The 23357-nt window shown below is 45.6% G+C and overlaps 3 protein-coding genes and 1 pseudogene across 3 annotated transcripts; 2 read left to right on the plus strand and 2 right to left on the minus strand.

The window, feature by feature from the left end:
- Positions 1-6184: 6184 nt before the first annotated feature.
- On the minus strand, positions 6185-9024 carry LOC108159719 (dymeclin). The gene is made up of 5 exons (XM_017293240.2): positions 8676-9024; positions 7415-8600; positions 6846-7343; positions 6663-6785; positions 6185-6595 (listed from the first exon to the last, which is right to left on the minus strand). The coding sequence occupies exons 1-5, from the start codon at positions 8816-8818 to the stop codon at positions 6446-6448; spliced, it is 2100 nt and encodes a 699-aa protein (XP_017148729.2). The 5' UTR covers positions 8819-9024; the 3' UTR covers positions 6185-6445.
- Positions 9025-13017: 3993 nt separating this feature from the next.
- LOC117190129 lies at positions 13018-15482 on the plus strand. The gene is made up of 2 exons (XM_033395212.1): positions 13018-14575; positions 14627-15482. Exons 1-2 carry the CDS (start codon positions 14262-14264, stop codon positions 14922-14924), a joined length of 612 nt encoding a protein of 203 aa, XP_033251103.1. The 5' UTR covers positions 13018-14261; the 3' UTR covers positions 14925-15482.
- Positions 15483-15551: 69 nt separating this feature from the next.
- Positions 15552-20785, minus strand: LOC117190130 (annotated as a pseudogene).
- Positions 20786-21268: 483 nt separating this feature from the next.
- On the plus strand, positions 21269-21740 carry LOC117190131 (mitochondrial import receptor subunit TOM7 homolog). Its single transcript, XM_033395213.1, has 2 exons — positions 21269-21454; positions 21540-21740. Exons 1-2 carry the CDS (start codon positions 21355-21357, stop codon positions 21602-21604), a joined length of 165 nt encoding a protein of 54 aa, XP_033251104.1. The 5' UTR covers positions 21269-21354; the 3' UTR covers positions 21605-21740.
- The last annotated feature ends 1617 nt before the right edge of the window (positions 21741-23357 follow it).

The raw sequence follows: 23357 nt of genomic DNA on the forward strand, positions 1-23357 counted from the left end.
CATTCGCCACCGCTTCAAGTACGCGAAGCTTTCCCTGCTGCATCTGTCGTCGTGATCTGATTCGGGCGGCAGCGAAAGAAGCGGCTTCCCGATCAGCAGGTGCCCTGGCGTTAGCGCTTCTCCATCGCTGGGATCGTTGCCTGGGGACGCGATTGGCCGGGAGTTGAGAAGAGCCTCTACCTCTAACAGGTGGGTGCACAGCTCGTCCGCGGTGAGCTTGGCGTTGCCCACTCCGCGTACCAACCTCTGCTTGGCTGATTTGACGGCTGCCTCCCACAATCCGCCGAAGTGTGGTGCTCTCGGTGGTATGAAACACCACTCGACGCCTTGGCGCGCTGCGTACGCCTTGAGCCGGTCCTGGTCCCTCTGGTACGCTTGATGCAGCTCGTTCAGCACCTTGCTCGCGCCCACGAAGTTGGTGGCGTTGTCGCTGTACACCTTCTCCGGAAGGCCTCTTCTCCCGATGAACCTTTTAAAAACAGATAAAAAACTATCAGTGGACAAATCTGCTACAAGCTCCAGGTGAACAGCCTTTGATACAAAGCAGACGAAGACGGCTACATATGTCTTAATAGGGGGCCTGCCGCGAATCTTGAGAGACACGTAGAATGGGCCGCAGAAATCTACCCCACAAATCAAAAAGGGCCGAGCTCTTCGCACTCTATCAGCTGGCAGGTTTCCCATGATCTGTCCCTGTAGGACTGGCTTGTATCGGAAGCAGTGCACACAATTTCTCAGGATCCTTGTACATGCTTCTCGAGCATTGATTAGCCATATCTGCTGCCTTAGCAACGAAACCATGACTTTGGCGCCTGCATGGTAGTGAGTCCGATGCAAATTGCGAAGATAAAGCGTCACGAACTGCGACTTTTGCGACAGCAGCAGAGGAAATTTGGCGTCATACGGAATCTCTGCGTTGAGCAACCTTCCTCCCACTCGAATCAGTCGCAGCGTTACTCCGTCGAGTTCGCTCGTATGTATGAACGGGTTTAGTCGTTGAAGATGCGGTGACAGGATTTCCGACCTCGCTAGCCTTTGGAATTCTGGTCCCAACTCGTGTCTTTGGACTACTTCTACCAGCCTTAGAAATGAGACCTTAAGTTCTTTGGCTGACAGAACGACCTCTCGACTACGCTTTCTTCCTTGTAGGAACCGGTTTACATATGCCATAATCCGAAGCAATTTCTCAAAGGAAGAGCATCTTTCAATCAACTCGATGAAATCATTGGCCTGACACTTTGCCACTGAATGTGTTGCCAAACACTTCTTGTTTTCCGACCGTTCCATTTCTGGGGACAACTCAACCTGATGTAGACATGGCCACTCCTCAGAATTCCTGAGCAGAAATTGGGGACCCTCAGTCCCCGTCTACGTCTGTGCCACGTGACACCAAATCGGCTGGGTTTTGCTCAGTAGGAACGTGCCGCCAAGTCACACCGCTTGACGATTCCTGGATTTCAGCAACCCTATTGGCCACAAACGTTGCGAGCGTGGCTGGATCCCTTTCCAGCCAGTACAAGGTGACTTGGGAGTCCGACCAAAAGTTCCCACTTTCGATCATGAACTTGTCCAGGAGCGGTTTTACTTGAGCCCATAAAGTGGATAACAGGAGTGCTGCGCACAATTCGAGTCTTGGAATCGATTTCGTTTTGAGAGGAGCTACTCGAGACTTTGCGGTAAGAAGCTTAGACACGACATTTTTACCATCACTGGTACGGATGTAAATGCAGCATCCGTACGCTTCACCTGATGCGTCTGCGAATCCGTGAATCTGAACGCTTTTATGCGTGGGAAGGCCAATGTAGCGAGGTATGGTTATCTTGTCTAATTCAAACAAATTTTGCTTGAAGTGGTTCCAACTCGTGTGCAAACTCATGGGAACCGACTCGTCCCAATCCAACTTTTGCCGCCACAATTGCTGCAGCAATATTTTTGCCCTCGTTATTAAGGGACATAATAACCCTAATGGGTCGAACAATCGGGACGCAACTGACAAAATGTTTCGCTTTGTAGGGGTCAATGAATCAAATGAGTCATCTAAATGATAATGGAACAAATCATTTTGCGGATTCCATCTAATTCCGAGCGTTTTAACAGACGACGAAGGATCAAACTGCAGCGATTTCTCCTGGCCACTATCGGACAGCAGCTGGGGATGATTTGACGCCCACTTGGCCAACTTAAAACCCCCGGATTCTAAGACCTCACACACTTCCAGCCGAATACGTTCTAAATCTTCCAGACTGTTTGCTCCAGTAAGCATATCATCGACGTAAAAGTCACTTTTTATGACTTGTGATGCAATAGGATGGGACTCAGCATAAACGTCTGCCAATTCAACGAGACAGCGGATGGCCAGAAATGGAGCTGAGGCTGTCCCATAAGTAACCGTATTCAGGCGATACGTTTGAACATCTACATTTGCCTTATCCCTCCACAGAATCAATTGGAAATTTCGGTCTTCTTCGGCGACCTGAACTTGCCTATACATTTTGGAGATGTCAGCTGTGAGCGCAAAACGATTTAATCGAAATCGGGCAAGAGTTGCGTAAAGCTCCCTCTGAATAGTTGCACCCACCATCAAAGTCTCATTTAATGAGATTGAAGTCGATGTTTTGCTCGATGCATCGAAAACGACGCGTAGCTTGGTGGTTTTACTATCAGGTCTCAGGACACATTGATGTGGAATGTAGTAATGGCGTCCTGGAGGAGTGTCTGGAAGCAATGACATGTGGCCAAGGACGAGATACTCTTTCATAAACTCCATATACAGATCATGCAAATACTGATCTCGTGAAAGTCTGCGTTCTAGGGGTAGAAAGCGGCGTTTTGCCGTCTCGAACGAGAAACCCAACACGGGATTTATTTTAAATGGCAGCCCCACTTCAAAACGACCCGATTCGAGCCTGCGTAAAGTCTGCTTAAAGTTTTGTTCGCAAGCCAATTGTTCAGCTGTATATACAGCCTTCGACTTCTCTGGGACCTGTTCCAATTCCCAAAAGCGCTCCACCAGAGAGTCGAGAGAACAATGATCGCTACCAACAGCGATATTGCATACAGCATCCTGTGCTGATGCCTTATATTTTCCTGATACAATCCATCCCAACAATGTTTTCTGGATTGATGGGAGATAAGAACACCCATTTAATTGGCCTACACACATTAACTCAAAAAAGGTTTCTGCCCCTATCAATAAGTCAACCTTAGCAGGCTTGTAAAACTGCGGGTCTGCCATCTGCAGGTTTGCTGGTATCTTCCATTGGGCGAAATTGACAACATTATCGGGTTGGTATGTGGAAATCGACCTTAACACCCAAAAATCGGAATCAAAGTTGTGATCGTTGATACGAGATTGGACAGAAGTATGAATCTTGTGCTTTATGTCGGACGAGTTTTTTCCAACAGTTGTGATATTAAGGCACGACTCATCACTGCGCAATCGTAAGCGCTGGGCTAGATCCTCGGATATAAAATTAATTTGGGAGCCGGAATCTAGAAGTGCCCGTGCATACTGAAATTGTCCGGACCGATCTTGCACCTTTACAACAGCGGTAGCAAGAATAACCTGGTCAGCACTAGCAACGTGACTAGAATAAGCTGTCTGAGGCTCAGACGATGACGAATGTTCTACTGGCACAGAACTAGGCCCATTTTGCTGTGGCTCAACCCCGTATCGATGAAGCAGAGTGTTATGGGGCTTAGAGCACACTCGACATTTTGCTGTCTTGCACCTCGTCACTGTATGACCTGGCCTCAAACAATTTATGCACAGTCGGAGTTGGTTGGTGATATCGAACCGTTGAAGAACAGGAAGAGCAATAAACGATTGACAATTGCTTATGGTATGATTCCCCGCGTGGCAATAGCTACATTTCGAATCAGCTCGCCTATCCGTCTTTTCACATGAAAATGACGATTTAGTGGGTCCTTTACTTGTCTCTTGTTTAGTTTTACCCTTATTCCGAGTTGACTCTTCGGCAGCTAGATGCTGATAGCGCCGATTCAGCTGGGCTGCGCACTCGGACCAAGACGGTAGTTTATCGTAATCCAGTTGCTCCTCGAACCGAGACTTCGTTGTGGGATCTACTTTAGACAGCGCTATGTGAATTAGCATCGCGCTATTTATGTCTTTTTCACTTCCTAACGACTGCAGAGAAGAATATATGGCTGACACCGTGTCAATGAGGGACCGAAGGCATGAAGCAGAAGCTTTTGTTGTGCTGGGAATGTCAAACAACTGCGAAACAGTATCAGAAAAGATCAAATATTTTTTGTCGTAAACCTCCTTCAAACTATCAAGAGCCTTCTCATAATTGTCTGCAGAGATCTGAAACGCCTTCACTGTTCCCAATGCATCGTCAACGAGACACGACAGTAAGTGGTTGAATTTTTCCACATTTGATAATATTGGGTCGTTATGCACCAAACTCTCGAAAAGGCTTATAAAGTTTTTAAATTCAGAATGTTTTCCACTAAACTTGGGGAGATTCATTTTAGGCAGATGTGATGAATGACGCTGGCTACTCCTATCCCTCCTCTGTATTCGCTGAGTTTCGGGCTCTTTAAGTGCAGACATGTACAGAGCCTTTGTGGTAACACACATATCCTCGACCGATGCTCGTAGATCGTTGTTGGGATTTAAACAATCCATGTCTGCCTGTATATCCATCAACTTTTCACAATAATTTTCGATCAGCTCGAGTCTGCATTTAATTTGAAGAGAGTCGAACGAAATAGTTTTTTCTTCAAAGGCCGTTCTCACACGCCTTAGATCGCCCATCACCCTATCGTGCCTTTGCATTGCTGTTGCTAACTTTTGCAGGACTTTTGGACCCCCTCCTTCTTTTGAACCTCCTTCCCTGGTAACAATTTCCCTTTCCTTTTCACTCATTCTGGCGCTTTCTCTTACTTCAAGAGAGTCGGAAAGTAATGCACTGGGTTTAGACAATGGTTAACCAAAATACTGTAGGGTATGCAAAAACTATGAAAGAACGCGAAATTTCCACAAAAAACTATGTATCGGCTTCAAAGGGTTAACGCAGCGAAACAAACACAAATTATGCTGCCAATGCACACAACCAAACGCAGCCAAATTATGCACAATTTGGCGCAACGATAGCGTTACCGAAGTAAAGGCAGCACCAATAAGCGGTACTTCGCAAAAGAGAATTGAAAACAGCGGCAATGACCGGAGCGTCTGATTAGCAAGTACCGTAAACCCTCATCAATTTGCACTTTTCTTCAATCCACCAATATTCCGCATAGAATAAATATTTTATGTTGCTGGCTGTTCACTTTGGTTTATTTTATTACTTTGTGTTTTATTTAATTGGTATTCCAATTCAACGAGGTGCCAATGAAATTGAGATCAGTGGCCAAATAGAGAAACACAGCGCACAAAATGGTGGCTTGGTTCTAGAACTCAATTTTTTTCGCACTAAATACCTGAGAATTCGGCATAGATTAGCCGAACACTTTCCTTTTTTGTTGAGTAAAGATGAATCCAATTTGTCGCACAAAACCAGCCAGCTAGAGCTCTATTCGCAACAGAACAAAAAAAAAACCAATGACTTGTGCCGAGACAACGAAGATGCACTGTAGGTCACTGGTTTGTCGTGCGAATTTCCACGAAATGCTGGATGCCGATGTCCCTGCTGGGGCGCCAATGAAAATTCGGAAGACTTTTTCCAAAAAAACAAACGTGATGATGACTCCGGTCCAGCGGGCTCTAGTTTCGGTTTTACCTTAAATTGTCAGGTAATGCATGACTAAAAAAAACAAGTGCTCGACTTCAAAGCATTTATTGGACTGGTCGCAGCCAGAGATAGCAAAAAACTCCCCGACTCCACCGTCGAGCCGATCTTGAATGCGCAGAGAGCAGTACAAGAGCGCGGCGTGTGAGAGCAAAAGCTCTGCTCACAACATCGCACACGCTACGATAGAGTAATTACGATCGTCTGCTGCAACAAAGGGTATGCGGAGCATGGACTATAGATGTCACTATTTATATATAGATATATATATTATCCTTTTCTTCAATATGTGTATACATATACTTTTTATGGATTTCGTTTCTGCCGCTTAACATCGATAGGTATGCTCCGTTTGTCAGCGCAGCTAAATATTATCATATGTTATGTGGTTTATGCCATGTAGGTATTAACTTGAACAATTTCCGATTGGATTGACGGTTAACATACAATAGCGTTACTTGCTCTATTTATTATCATTAGATCGCTTGTCTAGCTTTGTTTCCATTTATCGTCAACGTTCGAGATGTGTTTTTCGTTTTTCTTTCGATACAACAGTTTGACCTTTTGGCTTGAATTAGTGCATTAGGCATACATAGGTGCGAGACAGGCTCTGTCTTAGTAGATGACATACACATAGATCAGATATGCTTCATGGATAGAAGAAGAGTGTGCGTGGGGAGCGTGGACAAATATTAGCAGGCAATGTCCGTGGTGACGGTCTTTATGCTCTCCGAGCTGAAGTGCACGCAGCCATACTTGCAGACCAGCGTCCAGACATATGGAATGAAGAACTCCTCGGGTGCATCCTCCTCAACGTACTTAAACTTAAGATCAGGAAACTTCTGCAATAATAAGCGATAAAAACTCATGAGGCACATATCTCTCTCATTGGCTTAAAGGCTCACTTACCCTCAGCCGATCGCTGGACCATTGGCTGGCACCTTTCGATATCACCTCGAGCACCTCATTGACCCCCAGTTCGCCGCGCTGCTCTTGCACGCGCTGCAAACGAGATGAGAAGAAGCCCACCACCTGAAAAGGGAAAGGGATAAATCATTTTAATTGAATATGTTTTTAAAGAGTATAACTAACCATGTCGATATTCTGGACGACATCCTGGAAAGCGTGTTGACTGCGGAAGCCCTCAAAGACACTGCGCTTGTACAGCAGCGTGTAGACCAGGTTTGGACAATACACAAGCTGATTTGTAAGGCAGGAGTTGAGGATTTCCAATACCATGCGCAGCACCTCCTCCAGTACGCTCAGGTCTTGAAGCATATCCTCGGCCGTAGTGACGACATTAACAAACACGGCGCTGTCGGCTGGCTCCTTGAGCTGGGCATCCAGCCGCGTGTGCTTCCGTGCCAGCGTCTCGAACAGCGAGACCAAGCGTTGCGCCACATATGGATGGAGGGCGCGGAAGTGTCCGGACATGTTGGCTAGAGCTGCCAGGCAATTGGTGTGCAAGTACTTGTCGCGCATCTTCAGCATGTTGTACTGTATGGTGCGGATGACGATCAGGATGAGAATGCCGCCTAGCGATATCTCCGATATGCTGCGCTCCGTGTACCACGTGATATTCTTCAGCATCTGGAAACAGTATGGAAATAGCACGCGGATAAGATGGGATGGGAGGAGAACATGTGACAGGTACAACATACAATTGTGTGCACGTTCTTATTGAAGCCCTCGTCTTCGCTCAGAATGAGGAGTACAATCAGTGACATGTATATGTGATGGGAGTTGCTGTCGGGGGCATTGTACAGAGTCTGCAGAATGGGGATGACCAACTGTTCCAGGTCTTGCTGCTGCATGACGAACCTGTAGAAGCGCTCATTCCGATGGAGCAGCAGATAGAGCAGCAGCGTGGCCTGGTCAATGGTGACAATGCGGCAAAGTGTCTCGTACACGGCCGAGAAGTCAATCTGGAAGGACACCGTTCCCTGCTTGGGCGAATCCTTGGAGTCGGCGCAGCCAAAGAGACTGGCGCGATAGGCATTCTCCTGGTCCGTGCAGTGGTTTGTCAGTATAAGGATGAGCAGTAGACTCTGGTTGGCCAGCGGATAGTGGGTGCGAAATTGCTGCAAGAGCTCTCCGCCAACGGCGTTGCTTGTCTTCAGCACATCCTGCTGCTTGCGGAACGTGAAGATGGATAGCAGCGATTCAGCGATGCCGAAGACGATGGAGCCTGCTGAGCTGGAGCCGAACATGGTATGCGGCACCTCCACCATGCGCGCCACAAAGTGCAGCAGGGCCGACATCAGCACGTTGGCGTGCTGGCACTTGAAGACCGTGCGAAAGACTATCGATTTCTCCGTGGGCTGCTGCGCAAACAGATGCACCGACAGCAGCGTGATAAGCATATTGACGGCCTCCAGGTGCAAGTGGTAGGTGAACTCCTTGACGGGTATCACTACGATCAGGTTCACCAAGGCATCAATAAAGGTCTCGAACTTGGCGCCGTCCACGAAGACAGGTGCTGATGCGGCGGCAGCCGCTGCCTGCTCTGTGGCCTCGATGGCAATGGTGGCACTCTCCGCTGGCGTCTGTTGCTGCAGCTCAAAAAGCTGCACAAGCTCTGCGCTGGGCAGCGCCTCGAAGTGCTGCAGCAGCTGGAACTCGGAGCCCGTTTCATTGATGTACTTGACCAAGGTGCGAATGATGAAGAGGGCATTGAAGGTCTGCCACGCATGCATGTTGCTCTCTTGGTCAGACAGCGACAGCAGCTCGCTGGTCTTTTCCAGGAACACAGTGACCAGGGAGCCGAAGTTGCCAGTCTTCAGATTATTACCGATGAACGACTTACATAGCGTCTCCAGCCGGCTGTCCAGGTTTAGCTGGTCCTGGCTGAAAAAAACGAAGAAACGTTAACCAGACCACTTGATGACGTTTACACACTTCCAGCACCCGCCCAGTACGCACCTGTTCTCCGGCAACACAATGTTGTAGTTAAAAAGTCCGTTCCAGAAGGCCTCGTCATCGTGTGCAATGTGGTGTCGCCCAACGAACCGCTGCAGCCACTCGTTGGACCCCAGGTCCGCCGTCCGGCTGACGTTGATACCCATTCTTCTCTGTCGTACCACCTGTGCCTGTCGCCACTAGCGAAAAACAATCAATCTGTGTGCTCCGTTGTTCCCCGGGGAGGCGTCTACTGCATTTGATTTAGCTGGCCAGTGGCTTGGCCGTTTCCAGTTAACCAAATATAATAACAATTGTCGACTGATGACACGGGCACGTCACCCATTTGTGGAATGGTTTTTTATGGTTTTTTTCATATGGTTTTGACGTTGCCGCACCGTTGCCCAACACTGCTCGCCCGCACAGCTGACGTTACTGGAGCCCAAAAGAGTGCAATAGAAAATATAAAAATATAAAATATAAATAGAAATATTTTTTTTTTTTTTCATGTGGAAAATTTGTATTATATTGTAAACAAGTTTACTGCTACCTTTCGTGGCAACTTAATCTAGTTTTACATTTAAGGGGAAAAACAATTGATCACAGGAGATACATACTTAAACTTAATGTTACATATATGGAGTAGGTACATACATTATTTACAATATTTACAAAAAGTTAATGAGATGTTATAGGATGGATCTAGTAGGGAGATCCAGTGGATGACTCCTTTTGAGTCTTTTTTTCCTTGGCGGGTTAATTAGACGTCTGGCTAGCGCATTAGGGTGACCACCAAGTCGTTGCAAGTACCTTGCTGCATGTAATTGTATAACATCGCCCACTTTGGGAACCTTTAGGTCCCTCTCGATGTCGCTGTTTCGTATGTACCATGGAGCATTGCATATTCGTCGTAGAATTTTTGACTGAGCAACTCTAATTTTATTTAAGTTGGTTTTTGACGCGATGCCGTAAACTTGAAGTTCGTATTTCCATATGGGGCTGAGGATGGACTTGTATATCGTGACTTTGCTGTACAGCGATAGCTTATTTCTTGGTGCAAGTAGCCACGCCATCTTTCCCGCTTTCGCCATCACAGACTGTCGAACCATGGTAGTATGGGTTTTGAAATTTAGTGACCTGTCGAGTACAACACCCAGGTATTTGTACGAGCTCTTGTGCGTAGGTAAGTGTGGAGCCCAGCATATTAATGCCTCCGCAAGAAAGTGTTCTCGTAGCAAAAGTAACATTAGCACATTTGCTGCTGTTGATGCCTATGTTCCATTTCTGAGCCCAGACCTCAAAGCTGCTCACATATTGTTGCAGAGCATCCGTAGCTAGATTTATGCTTGCACTTCTGGTCAGCACTGCAGTGTCATCCGCGTAGGTTGCTATCAACACATCGTCCTCGTCCAACCCAGTTATTACCCTTGAAGAAGGCATATCGGCTGTATATAGGGTATATAACGTTGGTCCAAGAACGCTGCCTTGTGGGACGCCTGCACAGATTGGGCGCTTCGATGATTTTGCTCCATTTACAACAACTCTAAAACTTCTGTCCATTAGAAAGCTACTCACCAGCTGGAATAGCTGCGGCGGCAATATGTTTCTCAGCTTAAAGAGGAGGCCATCATGCCACACCCTGTCAAACGCTTGTTGAATGTCCATAAACACAGCTACCGAATACATTTTTTGCTCCATTGCATCAAGCGCGAAGTTGACCACTCGATGAAGTTGTTCTGGCGTGCCGTGACCTTGTCTAAATCCAAACTGCCACTTTGGAATTCTTTGCTTTACAGGTTCAAGCTGCATGATGCGGTTCAGTATCATTTTTTCCGCCATCTTCCCTAGCGCTGAGAGCAGGCTAATTGGTCTGTAGCCATCGACTTCTGTGTGTTGTTTTTCTGGCTTAGGTACCATGGAGATTAGCGCTATCTTCCAGCAGGTAGGAAAGTGTCCTATCCTAAGAATGCTGTTGAGGAGCAGCACTAAAAATAGCAGGGCTTTTTTAGGCAGTAGTTTTAAAGTCCTGTTGTGCAGCAGGTCCTCACCAGGGGATTTTTTGGCCTTCAGCTTCTTAATTTGCTGCACCACCTCTTGAAATGTGACTGGGCTTGCTGGCAAGGACATTTGAAATGGCATTTCCAATTGTAGCTCGACGGCCCTTCGTGTAACAGCAGACGTAAGATTAAATGGCTTAAATCTTTGCTCTAAACTGTCTGCGAAGATATCAGCCTTTTGCTGACTGGAGTAGCACCAACCGCCTGGTGGATTTTTAATTGGCGATTTAGGCATGACTACTCTTTTAAATCGGCTTGTAAGCTTCCAGAGAGTATAGTTGAAAGATGCATCGGGGCCAGCTTTTTCTAAAATGTTATCAATGCTCGTCTGCTTGACTTTTGCAAGAACCTTTTGCAAACGGTTTGATAGTCTCAAGTAGATTTGATGAACTCGAGTATCACCCGTTCTCGCATACTCTCTTCTTACTCTTCTTTTCAGGCGCAGGAGTGCTACGGCACTTGGGGAAGAGTATCTTGTCGTCGTTGGCTTGGTGAACATTGGTTTACAGGCGCAGCAGAAGATGCAGCCAATATTACGTTTCTCATAAATATCGAGATTGCATCTTCTATATCATCGGGACTTTTTATTTCCGTGTTGAGGTTGATCCTACTATCTAGTTCGGCTTGAAATACTTCAACGCAAGAGCCTCGAGGGAGAATTTGTTGCTTCATAGTTTTGATTTGAGGAGAATGATGCACTGATGCTACAATTGGCAGGTGATCCGAGGAGAGTTCATATTTAATTTCGACTGACAGCTTGTTTTGCGCAATCCCGTTGACAATGAAAAAGTCGAGAGCAGAAGGTGTAAGGCGAGGGTTGTATGAGAAGAAAGTTGCCTCGCCAGTGGCAAGGATTTCGCATGTGCTACTGACGATGGCCTCTTGCAATCGCTTCCCTCGACAGCATGATCTGACGATACCCCACCATGGGTGCTTTGCGTTAAAGTCACCGCCTGCGATGAATCTGTTCCCCAGGCTAAGAAAAAGTTGCTCAAAATCAGTTGTACTCCAAGGTTGGTTGGGTGGCAGGTATATTGAGGAGATCTTGATGCATCCAACATTAGTCGGCACACTCACGCTGGCAACTTGTATGTTTATCCTGGACGTAGGTTCGTTCTGAGTATGGGCAATGGACGATCGTATGAACAGAGCAGAGCCACTTTTCGATGTTCCACTGGGATGATCAGCGTAATATTGATCGTATCCTGGTACGAATGCTCTCCGACCAGGGCGCATATGTGTCTCTGTTATCAACATTACATCGATTTTATTAGCATTAAGGAAAAGTCTAAGTTCTTCAATGTTCTTGACTAGCCCTCGTGCATTCCATAATCCGATTTTTAATTGAAGCTTGTTCATTTTGAAATAAGCTTCTGTACCAGGTCGCGGAAGGCTTTGTTTCCCTCCATCGTATCCTGTATTAGTTTGAACATTTGATCCATTCTATTATTAAGGTCGTTTATAGCTTTTTCTAATATTTTGAACTTGCTACTAAAATGTTGATCTTCAGCACCATTAAACAACCGGGAGCTGTCATGTAATGTGTTCACGTTAATATTTTTCTCTGCACGCGGTCTTGTTATGTCTGCATAGGAGAACCCACTCCTCACATTGGCATTTGAGATGACTTGCGATCCGACTGGGTGATTTTTTTTTTTTATTTTTGCTACTGGCAGGCATTTCATCTTCTGGTAGTCTGGCTATCGGCTTAAGCTTCTTGCTCAGTTCAATTCGGACTGAACAACTTTTATAGCTAGATAGGTGATCTTGCACAAATGGATTTGTTACTAAGACTTAGTTCGCACGATTTTGATCCAGTATAGTGGTCGCCAGAGCATTTTCCACAGACTGGCTTTTTAAGGCAGTAGTTTCGCGTATGTCCAAAATCTTGGCATCTAAAGCACTGCACCAATTCTTTACTGTGCTTTGCCTTAATTACTGTTACTCTGTGCCTTCCAATTTGAGTAATCTTAAGTGCCTCTGCAATATTTGGTGTTTTCTTTAGGTTCACGTAGAACATACTCTGTCTTGTTTTTAAGTTATTTATTTCATGATCATCCTCTTCATTTACTTCAATATTACGCCAGTTTGGCTTCCTGGGGCAGTGATGGTTATGACTGTGAAACCCTTGTCGGTGAACGTGTGCTCAATTAAGTGTTTTGGTACATTTGGATGGATATCTCGAATAATCAATCTGTACGGCGTATCCTCTCTCAACTGATGGTGCCAGAATTCACAGTTTTGCTTTGTCAGCATATCAATAACTGTTCGAAAAGCTTGGGAATTTTTTGCATATAAACGCTAAACTCCAAATCTGGATGTGCGAATGTCATACTCATCAGCTGGAATTACAGAATTGAGGGCATCTTCGAGTTTGTCCATTTTATTCACTTGCGGCACGCAAATAGCTGGAGGCTTAGGCACTATGCTTGGCTGCTGCTCATTGCTAGCTTCGTTTGCTACTAGCCCATGTTGCTCTTCTTCGTCCAGTTCCATGACAGATTCAGCTTCTTCAGATAGCGCTGCATAGGGATTATTTAGAAGTGCTACTGAAGGGGTAGTAACAGGTGTACAATTTTGGCGGCCCTTGAATGGGTGATTTTTTGGAATAGCTGGGTGTGTATTTTTTTGAATTGTTTTTGAGACTTTATCAGCTCTTTTTTGCTTTTTACTAATAGAGACCATCGGCATCTGAAAGGTACAATCTTTTCCTTGGGATACTTTTTTGGCTAAGCTTGAAGTAGACGCCTCAGCTCTCGAGATGCTCGGTACTGAACATATGCTGCCAGTTACGGTATTTGCCATTGAGTAATTCGCTGGACATTTCCCTGTTGAAAAAGATAGTGTGCTCGTGGTAATAGTGCTTGTAGTCGTTGCGATCAAGCTACTATTGTAGTTAGGCGTTCCAATTGCCTTATATAGGTCTTTAGCCAAGCTGGCACGCAATTCTGCAGGTGCACCAGCTATTTTCCTCATCTTATCAGTCGCTGAAAGCTTATCACTAAGCTGGGAATGATCAGGTGAGTCTACGTCCATTTTTTGGCACTTCACGAAATTTGCTTGTTACAAATTTGTGATTGCCTAGCATCAAGAATTCTTGCTGCTAAGAAAAGTTGAGCTTTTGTTGCCCTTCGTTTGCGGCTGCGCGCAGGGCGAGGGCAAAAGCTTGCCCGCTGTACGACAGCTTACTTCGCTTACTGTTCTTTGTTGTTCTCGTGTTACCGACACCGCTACGCAGTGTCTAAAAATAGATTCTCGTGCGAGATAAGCACACAGAATGCACTTTGCGATTATTTAGAAACTTCAATGCGCGACACGTCCGTCTTCGACGAATGTATCGAAAGAACTGATAAATAGAAATAGAAAATCCGTTTTAATACCAACACGAATATGTTTTGCGCCGTCGAGGAGTGCAGGACCCGCCTGACGGGAAGAAGACAGAGCTCCTTCAGATTTCCCAGCGATTCAAAGATGGCCTTCAGTGGACCCTCTTCTGCCGCCGAATTGACGACATAAATACCCAGTGGAGCGCATTTGCTTGGAGCACTTTGAAATGGAGGATTTCGAAAGGGATTTGCGGCTGGATCGGGGGGTCTGTGGATATCTGACGCCCCTCAAACTAAAGCCAGAAGCTGTGCCCAGCCTGCAATCGCATCAAGATATGGATTTAGAAATAGTTGAGGAGCATTTGCTCCCACCAGAGACAAAGGAAGAAACTCGAATGGTGCAATACGATAAAGAGCCTGCCAGGAACCAGCCAGAGGAGTCGGAGAGTGATTACGAATTTGATGAACTGCCTGCGGAGGAGTGTCTGCAAGTACAGGTCGTGGACGCCGATGGCTACCTTAAGGTCTTGGAGAAGGAAAAGTAGGGCTCAAAACCATTGCATATCCCAATTTAATTTCACTGTTTTTGCAGCTCTGAACTGAAACGGGACAACTTAATAATGAATCTGTCCATCCATACCAGCGAAAGGGACACGGAGAGACTGCAACGGCAGCTGAACAAATCGAATGAGCGCTATGGACAACTCCTTACAAATTTGGAGAGGATCTTCTCCCCGGAGAAAATCGAAAAGATTCAGAATGACAGGCGTATCGTGTGGCCCAGGGCGGACCTAATAGAAGCGCATAATCTGTATGCGGCCAGCAGAAGTGTCTACAACATGCTGCTGAGAAGGAACTATCCATTACCCTCTGAGCGGACAATGCAGTAGTGGGAAGCCAGTGCGCGGAACCGAACCGCGAGCGCAACGAAGCAGACTGCCCAGCGGAGCGCAACAGAGCAGGTCATGTCCCATCTGTTCGAGGTCATCGTTGCGACCAACCTGGATCACAATTACACCTAGCGTACACCCACCATATCCATCGATCCTGATGTCATAGATAACACCAACTTGGATTAAAATTATACAAAGGCAGAGTTCCCATAAACAAGATGCCACATAGTAAGGTTTCGATCGACTTTAATCGAAGCTGCGAACACATTCAATTATTTCGATACATCAATGTGAGGTATTTTTATAAATCATCAGTTTATGAAGATTTGTGTTTTGTTATGTTTTAAGAGGTGTTACCTCTCTAAAAGATCTCTGCTCCATTTCCCGTCGGACTTATTCGATTAAATGTACATATATACATATGTATAATAGGTTTAATGAGACTAAGTTTTATCAAAGCATTATTATTCGATACGCAATATAATGCCTCTGTTCGATCAACTTTGTTATGTTCTCACAGGCCATCGATTAAGTTGTTGTTAAGTTGTTATTAAATAGTACTAAGGGATATCTGAATAAAACAGTAATATATATATAAATATATAATAAACGAGACATTCCATATTGAATAAATTGCATTTATTAGAATATGGAACTAAGACTAATTTGTTGATTGGATACTGTTGCACCTGAAGCGCACACAGCCTGCGATTCAGCGATTCACTGTCCAACGGCGTCAATAATGTATGTACGAGTATATTCCTTCCTACTTAGTCGCTTCTCTGGTTTTAGTTGCTTCCAATTTACATACAATTTGTAACTAAATATATATAAATATACATATGTAAAAACTCAAAGGGGGTCAAAAAATCAAATGGTAAGCGGAAATTTAGAAATTTTCTATCATCCTCAATCGTACATCCTTCTGTTTCTTTTCATAAACTACACGATTATCACAAATTGTATTCCTTGTTGGCGCTGCATGCGAAAACGCTGCGAGTGGTCTGAACAGTATAGAAAGTATAGCTACAATATATGCATGTTATAGATGCAGCATTTAAACAAAAGTTGGTACAAAATAAACTGCCTCGCGGTCATGCCTGTTGTTGAGTTTTGCGATCGGGTGACTTAACTTAAGAAATGTACAGTGTGAATGTTGTAATGATAATGGATAATGGATATATAATGGCAGATTGTATTACTACAGGACATGGCGGCTGGCCTCCTCGCTACTCCTTTGCTTCCGATGTTAGCCCAACATCGTTTCCGTCTGTTTCGGCAGGGACATCCTCCTCTTTAAAACTTGCGAAGGGCATTGTGCTTGCTGTGCTTCTTGGCCAGCAGCTGCTTCAGGCTGAACGAGGAGAGGGCGATGCCGAAAAGCGCCGCGCCACCACACGGTTGGAGCTGGACGAGCTCGTGGTGTACGCATGGCTGCAGTTCGTCGAGGCCTGCGCAGATAGCGGCGGCGCCTACAAGAGATTAGAAAAAACACGATTAGAAGCGGTACCATCTCACACGGCTCTCTAAATTTTGTAGATACGAGTATTTTTAGAAGGCCAAACAAACAAGTGCCGCTATATAATTGGCACTATAATTTCTACTACGAAGCAAAGAAACTGCGACCGGGGCCGTTGTCAACCGGTTCATGCCACCGATTACCCCACACACAGGCCCAAACACGTTCATTCAACTGATTAAACGAGAGTGGCCTGGGGTCGATGTAATAGCTGATTAGATAGGGACAGCTGATCTCATTCTCACCACTGGCCTAACGAAGCCGTTGTGCTGCAATCTTTGTCCGTCTCGTGACGTCAAAATTTCCACGGATAAGCCTCCGATGCGGCCTATAACCCCGAGCCGCTCTCAGTGACGCACTCAGCCTGTCCTCGTTGCCGCCAAAGTTCACATCTCTTCGGCATCGTTGCTCTGGTTCTGGCACGCTCGAACATGCGCTAGGGGCGTGCCGCACACAGGCGTAATCTTCAAATCGCAACACAAAATAAAGACAAAGCGAAATTGTTTATAAATAAACGAACTTGATTTCGTTTCTCGTATTCTCATATGCATAATTCCATTCGCAAATTTATTCAAACAAAAAGAATTGCAAATTTTCATAGCTGTGGTGGGCGCTTCGCTTCCGAGTCGGCTCCCACCGCCTGCTCCTGCCGGTGCTTGAGCAGCTGCATCACCGCCTGCGCCCGCAAAGCCGTGCCCGCCCCAGTTCTGACTACTGGGCGTCTGCGCGTCGTCTTTGAGCTGCGGGTTGGCGCAACATCATGCCGCTTTATGGCGTCCAGGAACGGGTTGTCCTTGCTGAGAATATCTTTCTCGGGAATTCTCGCTTGTGTTGAGGCCGCCTTCAAGGGCACTGGATTAAGGTTTGCTTCTTTCCGGGGCAGAGTGGATGCCTTTGGCAGCGGAGTGCAGAAGGGATCGCTCCTTGGCCTAGCTCTGGGACTAAGTATCGGCGCAGTGTTGAAGGTATCAGTCTTTGAACTAAGCATAGGCGCAGTCTGCAGCGTTTTAGGCAGCTGCGGAATTTCTTCTTTGGTTATCACGCGATTCGGGAATTCACTCTTTTTTTTTTTTTTTTTTTTTTTTTTTTTTAGGGTTTAAGTTACCAAGCTACCCGGGAGTAGCGTGGGATTATTTGGCCGCCCGCCTTTTGAAGGTGGAAATTGCCAAGTCAAAGAATAGAAGATGTTGGAGTACTGTTTATAGATTTACATTAATTTCGTCGATGAAGTCAATTAGAGTTTGGTACGCGCTGATGTTTTCTTTTTCAAAGAATTTTTAAATATCATTATATTTTCTTAGAGATGGGAAGTTTTGCCTTGTGCTGTTGTACTTTGTACAATTGAAAATTAAATGCGAGGCGTTATCGATACTATCGCATGTATCACATATGTTACGAGGAACTACATGCATTTTGGCGAGAGTGTGCCTATCGAATGCGTTACCACTAAGCAGTCTGTTGATTCTTTTAGCGTCAATGGCTTTAAGCTTAGTTTTATTTAGGAAGCACGGTTTGGATGATGTTGAGGGGAAAAGCGAGCAGTAACCTCGGTGCTTGATACTAGCAAACTCGGCGTATTCTCTCTCCCATTCTGCTTTTAAGATTCTGTTTATTTCGCACATAGCATCTTTAAGGTTCCATTTAACCACTGTGTATTTTCCTCGTCTGTGGGCTTCTTTGGCTGCTGCGTCAACTGAAGTGTTCTGAGGGATGTTAGCGTGTCCGGGAATGTAGTGAACCTCTACAGTTCTTAGATGTGGATTTTGTTGGATCTTTTCTCTGATTTTGTGGGCGATAGAGTTATCCTGAATGTTCTTCGCCAGAATGAGGGCCCCGTTTCTGCTGTCTGTCAGGAGCGCGACACCAGGAAAATTGTACAAAATAGCATGGTCTAATGCCTTCTCGATAGCAAGGAGCTCGGCGGACAACGAGGAAAGGGTTTTGTGCGTGTAATAGCTATCTAAAAAACCTGTCCTATCGTGCAGGAAAGCGGCGCTGGAATGCCCATCTGCGACTGACCCATCCGTGTAATAGATTTCAAAACCACCCTTTGTCAACTGATCCTTCTTTTCCCCGTGGAGCAGCATGATACCTGCCTGGTCTATAGCGTGCTTGTTGGGTGCAGAACCCTTGAAAAATTCTAAGTCGGAGCTAATTTTAGTGCAAAACGAAGCTGTGTTCTCGAAAACCTCAACTCTATCTATTATGCTGCCAAACTCCCGATATGCCTTAGCGTAGCCCGTGTTTAAATCCCTATTTGCTGACACTGTTTCACTTGCTGGGAGATTAAATGCAAACACCTTAACCAACTCTTTCGCCGCCAGGAATCTCATCCTGCAGTCCGGGGGAAGTTCTTCTGCCATGTGATATATGATAGGAACGGGAGTGCAGATTATCAGACCCAGCGACTTTCTGAGGTGATGGTTGCAGTGGGATTTGATTTTGGCCAAGGAAGATTTGGACAGGTTGCAGAATGATGAGCACGCGTACTCTAGCCTACTTCTGACAAATGCCTTGTAAAATATAAGCCCTCTTTTGGGGCTGATACCATAGTGACACCCACTGAGTAATCTGAGAAACGCACAGTTTCTGTTCGATTCCGAGATGGCCAGATCAATGTGACCAGAGGCTGAGTTGTTTGCTGAGATAGTCCTGCCTAGGTATTTGATCTGCTCTACTTGTCTGATCTCAACTCCTTGATGCGAGATATTTAGCGCAGCTCTACGATTGCTGAAGTAAATCACTTTAGACTTCACCGGATTGAATGACAGGTTTAGCCTATTGCATTTTTCTTCGAACTTATCTATACTGTCTTCCAGCACCCCTTTCGCAATGGATACGTCTTTATGAAAACAAACTATGAAAAAGTCATCAGCATACTGAAACAGTAAGCAGTTATGACTGTTAATATCATGTAGTTCGGCTGTGTAAAGGTTAAAAAGGGTTGGGCTGAGACAGCTACCCTGGCTAACACCTCTGTTCACCTCTACCTCGCTTTTGCCCTTTATGAGAATTCGTCTGTTAAGGAAGCTGGAGATCCAAGCCGTGAGGCTTGTATTGAACCGCATATCCCTCATCCTGTGCTCGAGGGTGTCCACTCTTACGCAGTCGAACGCTCTTTGTAAATCTAGGCAAGCTGCGACAACCTGACAACCCCTCGCCTTCAGCGCCAGAACTTTGTTGATAAGGTCGTTGATGCAAAGAGCCGTGGACCTGTTTCTCCTGAAGGCATAGGACCTGACCGGCAGCAGGTCACAGTTTGCTATGTGCTCGTCCAACTTCAACTTTATCAACCCCTCTATGGATTTAAACAGCGTGTTAATGAAACAAATCGGCCTATGGTTTTGGAAGGAAGTAGGGTCTGCATTCTTCTTGGGGATGGGTACCACTTTTATCCTGCGCCAGACTTCAGGGATGACGCCACTCAGCCATACTTTATTTATAATTTCAAAAATGTCTTGTTTTTTCCCACTTGGTAGCTTTTGAAGCATCCTGAACGAGATGCCATCAGGGCCTCTAGCCGAATTGGGGTTCCTGGTTTTTAGGAAGGCCAGGAATTCTTCCAGTTCCAGGGGTTCCGGGTCGTCTGGTCCTAACAAAGGGGCAGGAATTTTCTTAGGGGGCCTACTGTTTGACGTGGATGGGGTTACTTTAACCATATTGAGAAAGTTTTTGTCATTTTCGTAGGAATTCACTCTTATCGGGAATGCTCGGCTCCAGCCAGCTAAAATCTAGCCCTGTACAAGCCTCTGGTTCAGTGAGAGGACCAGAAAGAAGATCCGGCATGTAGATGAGATTCAAATCAGACGCCGGCTGGGTCTCCACTGCTGCTCTACGCCAGGTCCTGCAGCAGCTGCAGGATGAACTCATCGCCCTCGTCTGGAGCAGCAGTGTTTTCATTTTGTGGGGCTTCAATGGGAACTGTTTCTCCAAAGTCGAATTCCTCGGGACTTCCAGCTGCGGGACTCGCACTTTAGCAGCTGCTCCTCGAGACTGATGTAAAAGTAGCGTAGCCTGTGGTCGAGGCCCAGGCCCAGGCACTATCGGCACGGGTCGCCCGACTGCAGTTTCTCCAGCTCCATCATTTGTGAGTGTGTGTGTGTGTGGGTGTATGTGTGTACGGTAGGGGCGGCCTTCAGTGGGTTACTTCGGAAATCCCCTAGCCCCACCGTTCACCCATTTGCATTTTGTTCTTGGTGCGCTTTCTACAATACCTTCCAGTATTTCTGGTTTAATTTACGAAGGCTTACCTGACCGAAGGTTAAACGGAAAGCATACAGGCCGAGATTGGTCGTTTTCATGGTCCGGCCAGGCAATGAGCGGCTGCAACACAGAGAAACTGTCGTTAAATGAGTGCCGAGAAGCTTACATAATACGGAATTGATTTTTCAATGTCTTTTTTTCTAGTCGCCTGCGAAAATGACAATGCGATAGAGAAACTGAGGTGCTTATCACTTACTTTTGTGGTGCGACAAAACTGAATGGCGCTTTCTGCTGCGAGGTGCAATCCGTGGCGATCTGCGTCGAGAATATTTAATTTGGCGGTGAGAATAAATTAAAACCAAAATAAAAATTCTCTAAAGCGCAGCGTTCCACATGTCAAATAGAGTTGAACACCAGCTGTTCTCTATATGCAGGGCTGCCCAATCTCGCAATGAATTTCCAGCCAATCAAAGTAAATAAATTATCTGATGCCACGAAACATTGACATTGATCTATAAAAAAAGACACCAAAGTGAACACACAAAATCTACGAAATTCAGCAAAACAGAACAGAATTATTAATATTTGAAGTCTGGTAGTTTTGGTCGCACCCGTTTACCAATACTGTCAGGCGTTCTGGCGATTTCTGTCGACACATTTCATAATCTTTGATTCTGATTATCGAAAAAATAAATTAAATAAGAAATGGAGCTATCCGAAGGAGTCAAGGAGCGTTTGGGAGTGGTCGTCGGCGTGGTCCAAACGACATTCCACTGGGGATTCGTGCCAATGGTGCTTTATCTGGGTATGTTTTTGTTTTGTTCGCGGTGACTGCTGGGAAGAAGCAGCTCAGCTCTTGAATTGTTCCATGCTTTTCCATGCAATTGCAGGTTTCTCAAAGGGAGCTGAGCCCGGGATGCCACCATTGTCCATCCTAAGCCTGTTATGGCAGTAAAAACAAGCTAAGCACACTCGAAACATGCCGTGGATCTTCCAATACCGCGGTGTGTGCCATAATTTTGGTACGAATTGGATTTCCTGGCAATTCCGTGTTACCTGAAACTATTGCAAATACATTTTTGTTTATAAAAGTTAAGTGTCTTGAAGAATCCGCAGGAAGTGGAAAAAGTGGAAAATCACTTCCACGCTTTTTTACATACAACGATATCTCGTAAGGGCTTGGGAGACACAAATTAAAGAAGCTTCATGCGGTTGGCCGAGGACTGCAGATAAATGCAACTTTTTAAAAGTGGTGCCCGTATTTGCAACGCATTTGGTGCAGTGCTAGAACAGTGTATTTTTAGGTATTTGGAGGAACAGATTAATGCCCTTTTTGGTAGCGCAATGGATTCGCCATTTTACTGCATCGCCTGGGCCTTCTTTTCAAAGCTGCTGTGGTGCACTGGAATACTCGATTTCAGTCTAGAGTGATGCATAGCGACTTGAGGCCCTCCCTCACACAGGGTCCAGTCATTATCCGCCTTATCCACCCACCCACAGAGCAGGCGCTCGGTCTTGGGTAGATCGATAAAGAACTGATCCGAGGACAGCGTGGACGGATCAGTTCGGTGGCATTCACCAGCTTGCTGCATTGATCATTGATCAGGCATCTGCATAGCCGCAGCCGGAATGCGGACAGGTGCTCTCCACAAAACTATAGACAAAGCTCGATTTAGAGATTACATTTCAAGGTAGAAAGTCATGGAATACTCACAGATCGGCCAAAAAACGGTCGTACATCTGGCAGAGCAAATGCCTCACTCTTTCAGTGATGATGTAGAAACCACTGTGGACATCCTTGCTGCAACTTTGTTTGCTCCTGGGTGGTGGAGTAATCGAAACTAATGCCAAGCCAGCGATGTATGAACTTGTCGCAGATCCCCCGCGGCGTCAGGTTCGGCCAGAGCCTTGTTCTAGGTGGCAGTGCCATATTCATCTGATCCGCAGATAAGCAGAGTGTTGTACCAGATGTTGCCCAAGTGGGGAAAATTGTTTACATACAGCAGGACCCACCCACTCTTGGCCACCCTTAATGGCTGTGTACGTCAAGCCAGCGTCTGCGGCTGGACAGATCGACTAGATGAGCACTAGCGCCTCCAGGTCCAGCCAGGCCGGTTGTCCGCCCAATTTGCTAGGGAAGTAGCGGCTAGTTCCTCATCTGTAACGTGACTGTGTCCGCGACTGTGGATGCTGTTTCGGGCAATAGTTTGTCCGCATCCGCCAGGCGTTTTAGCGTTTTAGCGGCACATTATGTAGTCCACCATAGCGATTCCTGCAGATCCTGCCAGATCTAACGGGAAAAAAGCGTAGTCGGCAGCAATACATCAATGTAACTGAACATTGATGTTTTTAAACCCATTATGAGTATGAAATGAATATAATAAAATATTTTTTGTGGTAACAAAATAATATGTTTCCAAAAGATTGTTTTGATATTTAAATACTATCCTATAAAACTCATCCTATATCTCAGATATTCGCAAAGGCACTATTTTTTGTTCTCCATAAACTACTACGGTCTGCAAGGCAGACATACAAGTTTCATTAAATCCATATATATATAAAGTCTATATATAGTCTATATGTTCTATCTAGCTAATAAAATTCGACGATTCATCAAAATTAAGCAATATGGTTTCCAATCCTTGACGGAGAACGATTAACCTATTATAAGCCAAAGTGTTATTTTTACATTCCACCGAAAATAA

The sequence above is a fragment of the Drosophila miranda genome (assembly GCF_003369915.1).
Source record: "Drosophila miranda strain MSH22 chromosome Y unlocalized genomic scaffold, D.miranda_PacBio2.1 Contig_Y1_pilon, whole genome shotgun sequence".
In the NCBI taxonomy this organism is placed as follows: Eukaryota; Metazoa; Arthropoda; class Insecta; order Diptera; family Drosophilidae; genus Drosophila; species Drosophila miranda.

What these genes read in the sequence shown, in the direction of transcription:
- LOC108159719 (XM_017293240.2), bottom strand. Translation starts at nt 8,818, where the DNA reads ATGGGTATCAACGTCAGCCGGACGGCGGACCTGGGGTCCAACGAGTGG. An exon ending in ATTGTGTTGCCGGAGAACAG is followed by an intron (nt 8,601 to 8,675) that starts GTGCGTACTGGG and finishes CGTTTTTTTCAG; the next exon opens with CCAGGACCAGCTAAACCTGG. An exon ending in ATAAGAACGTGCACACAATT is followed by an intron (nt 7,344 to 7,414) that starts GTATGTTGTACC and finishes TACTGTTTCCAG; the next exon opens with ATGCTGAAGAATATCACGTG.
- LOC117190129 (XM_033395212.1), top strand. Translation starts at nt 14,262, where the DNA reads ATGGAGGATTTCGAAAGGGATTTGCGGCTGGATCGGGGGGTCTGTGGA. An exon ending in AAGGTCTTGGAGAAGGAAAA is followed by an intron (nt 14,576 to 14,626) that starts GTAGGGCTCAAA and finishes CTGTTTTTGCAG; the next exon opens with CTCTGAACTGAAACGGGACA.
- LOC117190131 (XM_033395213.1), top strand. Translation starts at nt 21,355, where the DNA reads ATGGAGCTATCCGAAGGAGTCAAGGAGCGTTTGGGAGTGGTCGTCGGC. An exon ending in GCCAATGGTGCTTTATCTGG is followed by an intron (nt 21,455 to 21,539) that starts GTATGTTTTTGT and finishes ATGCAATTGCAG; the next exon opens with GTTTCTCAAAGGGAGCTGAG.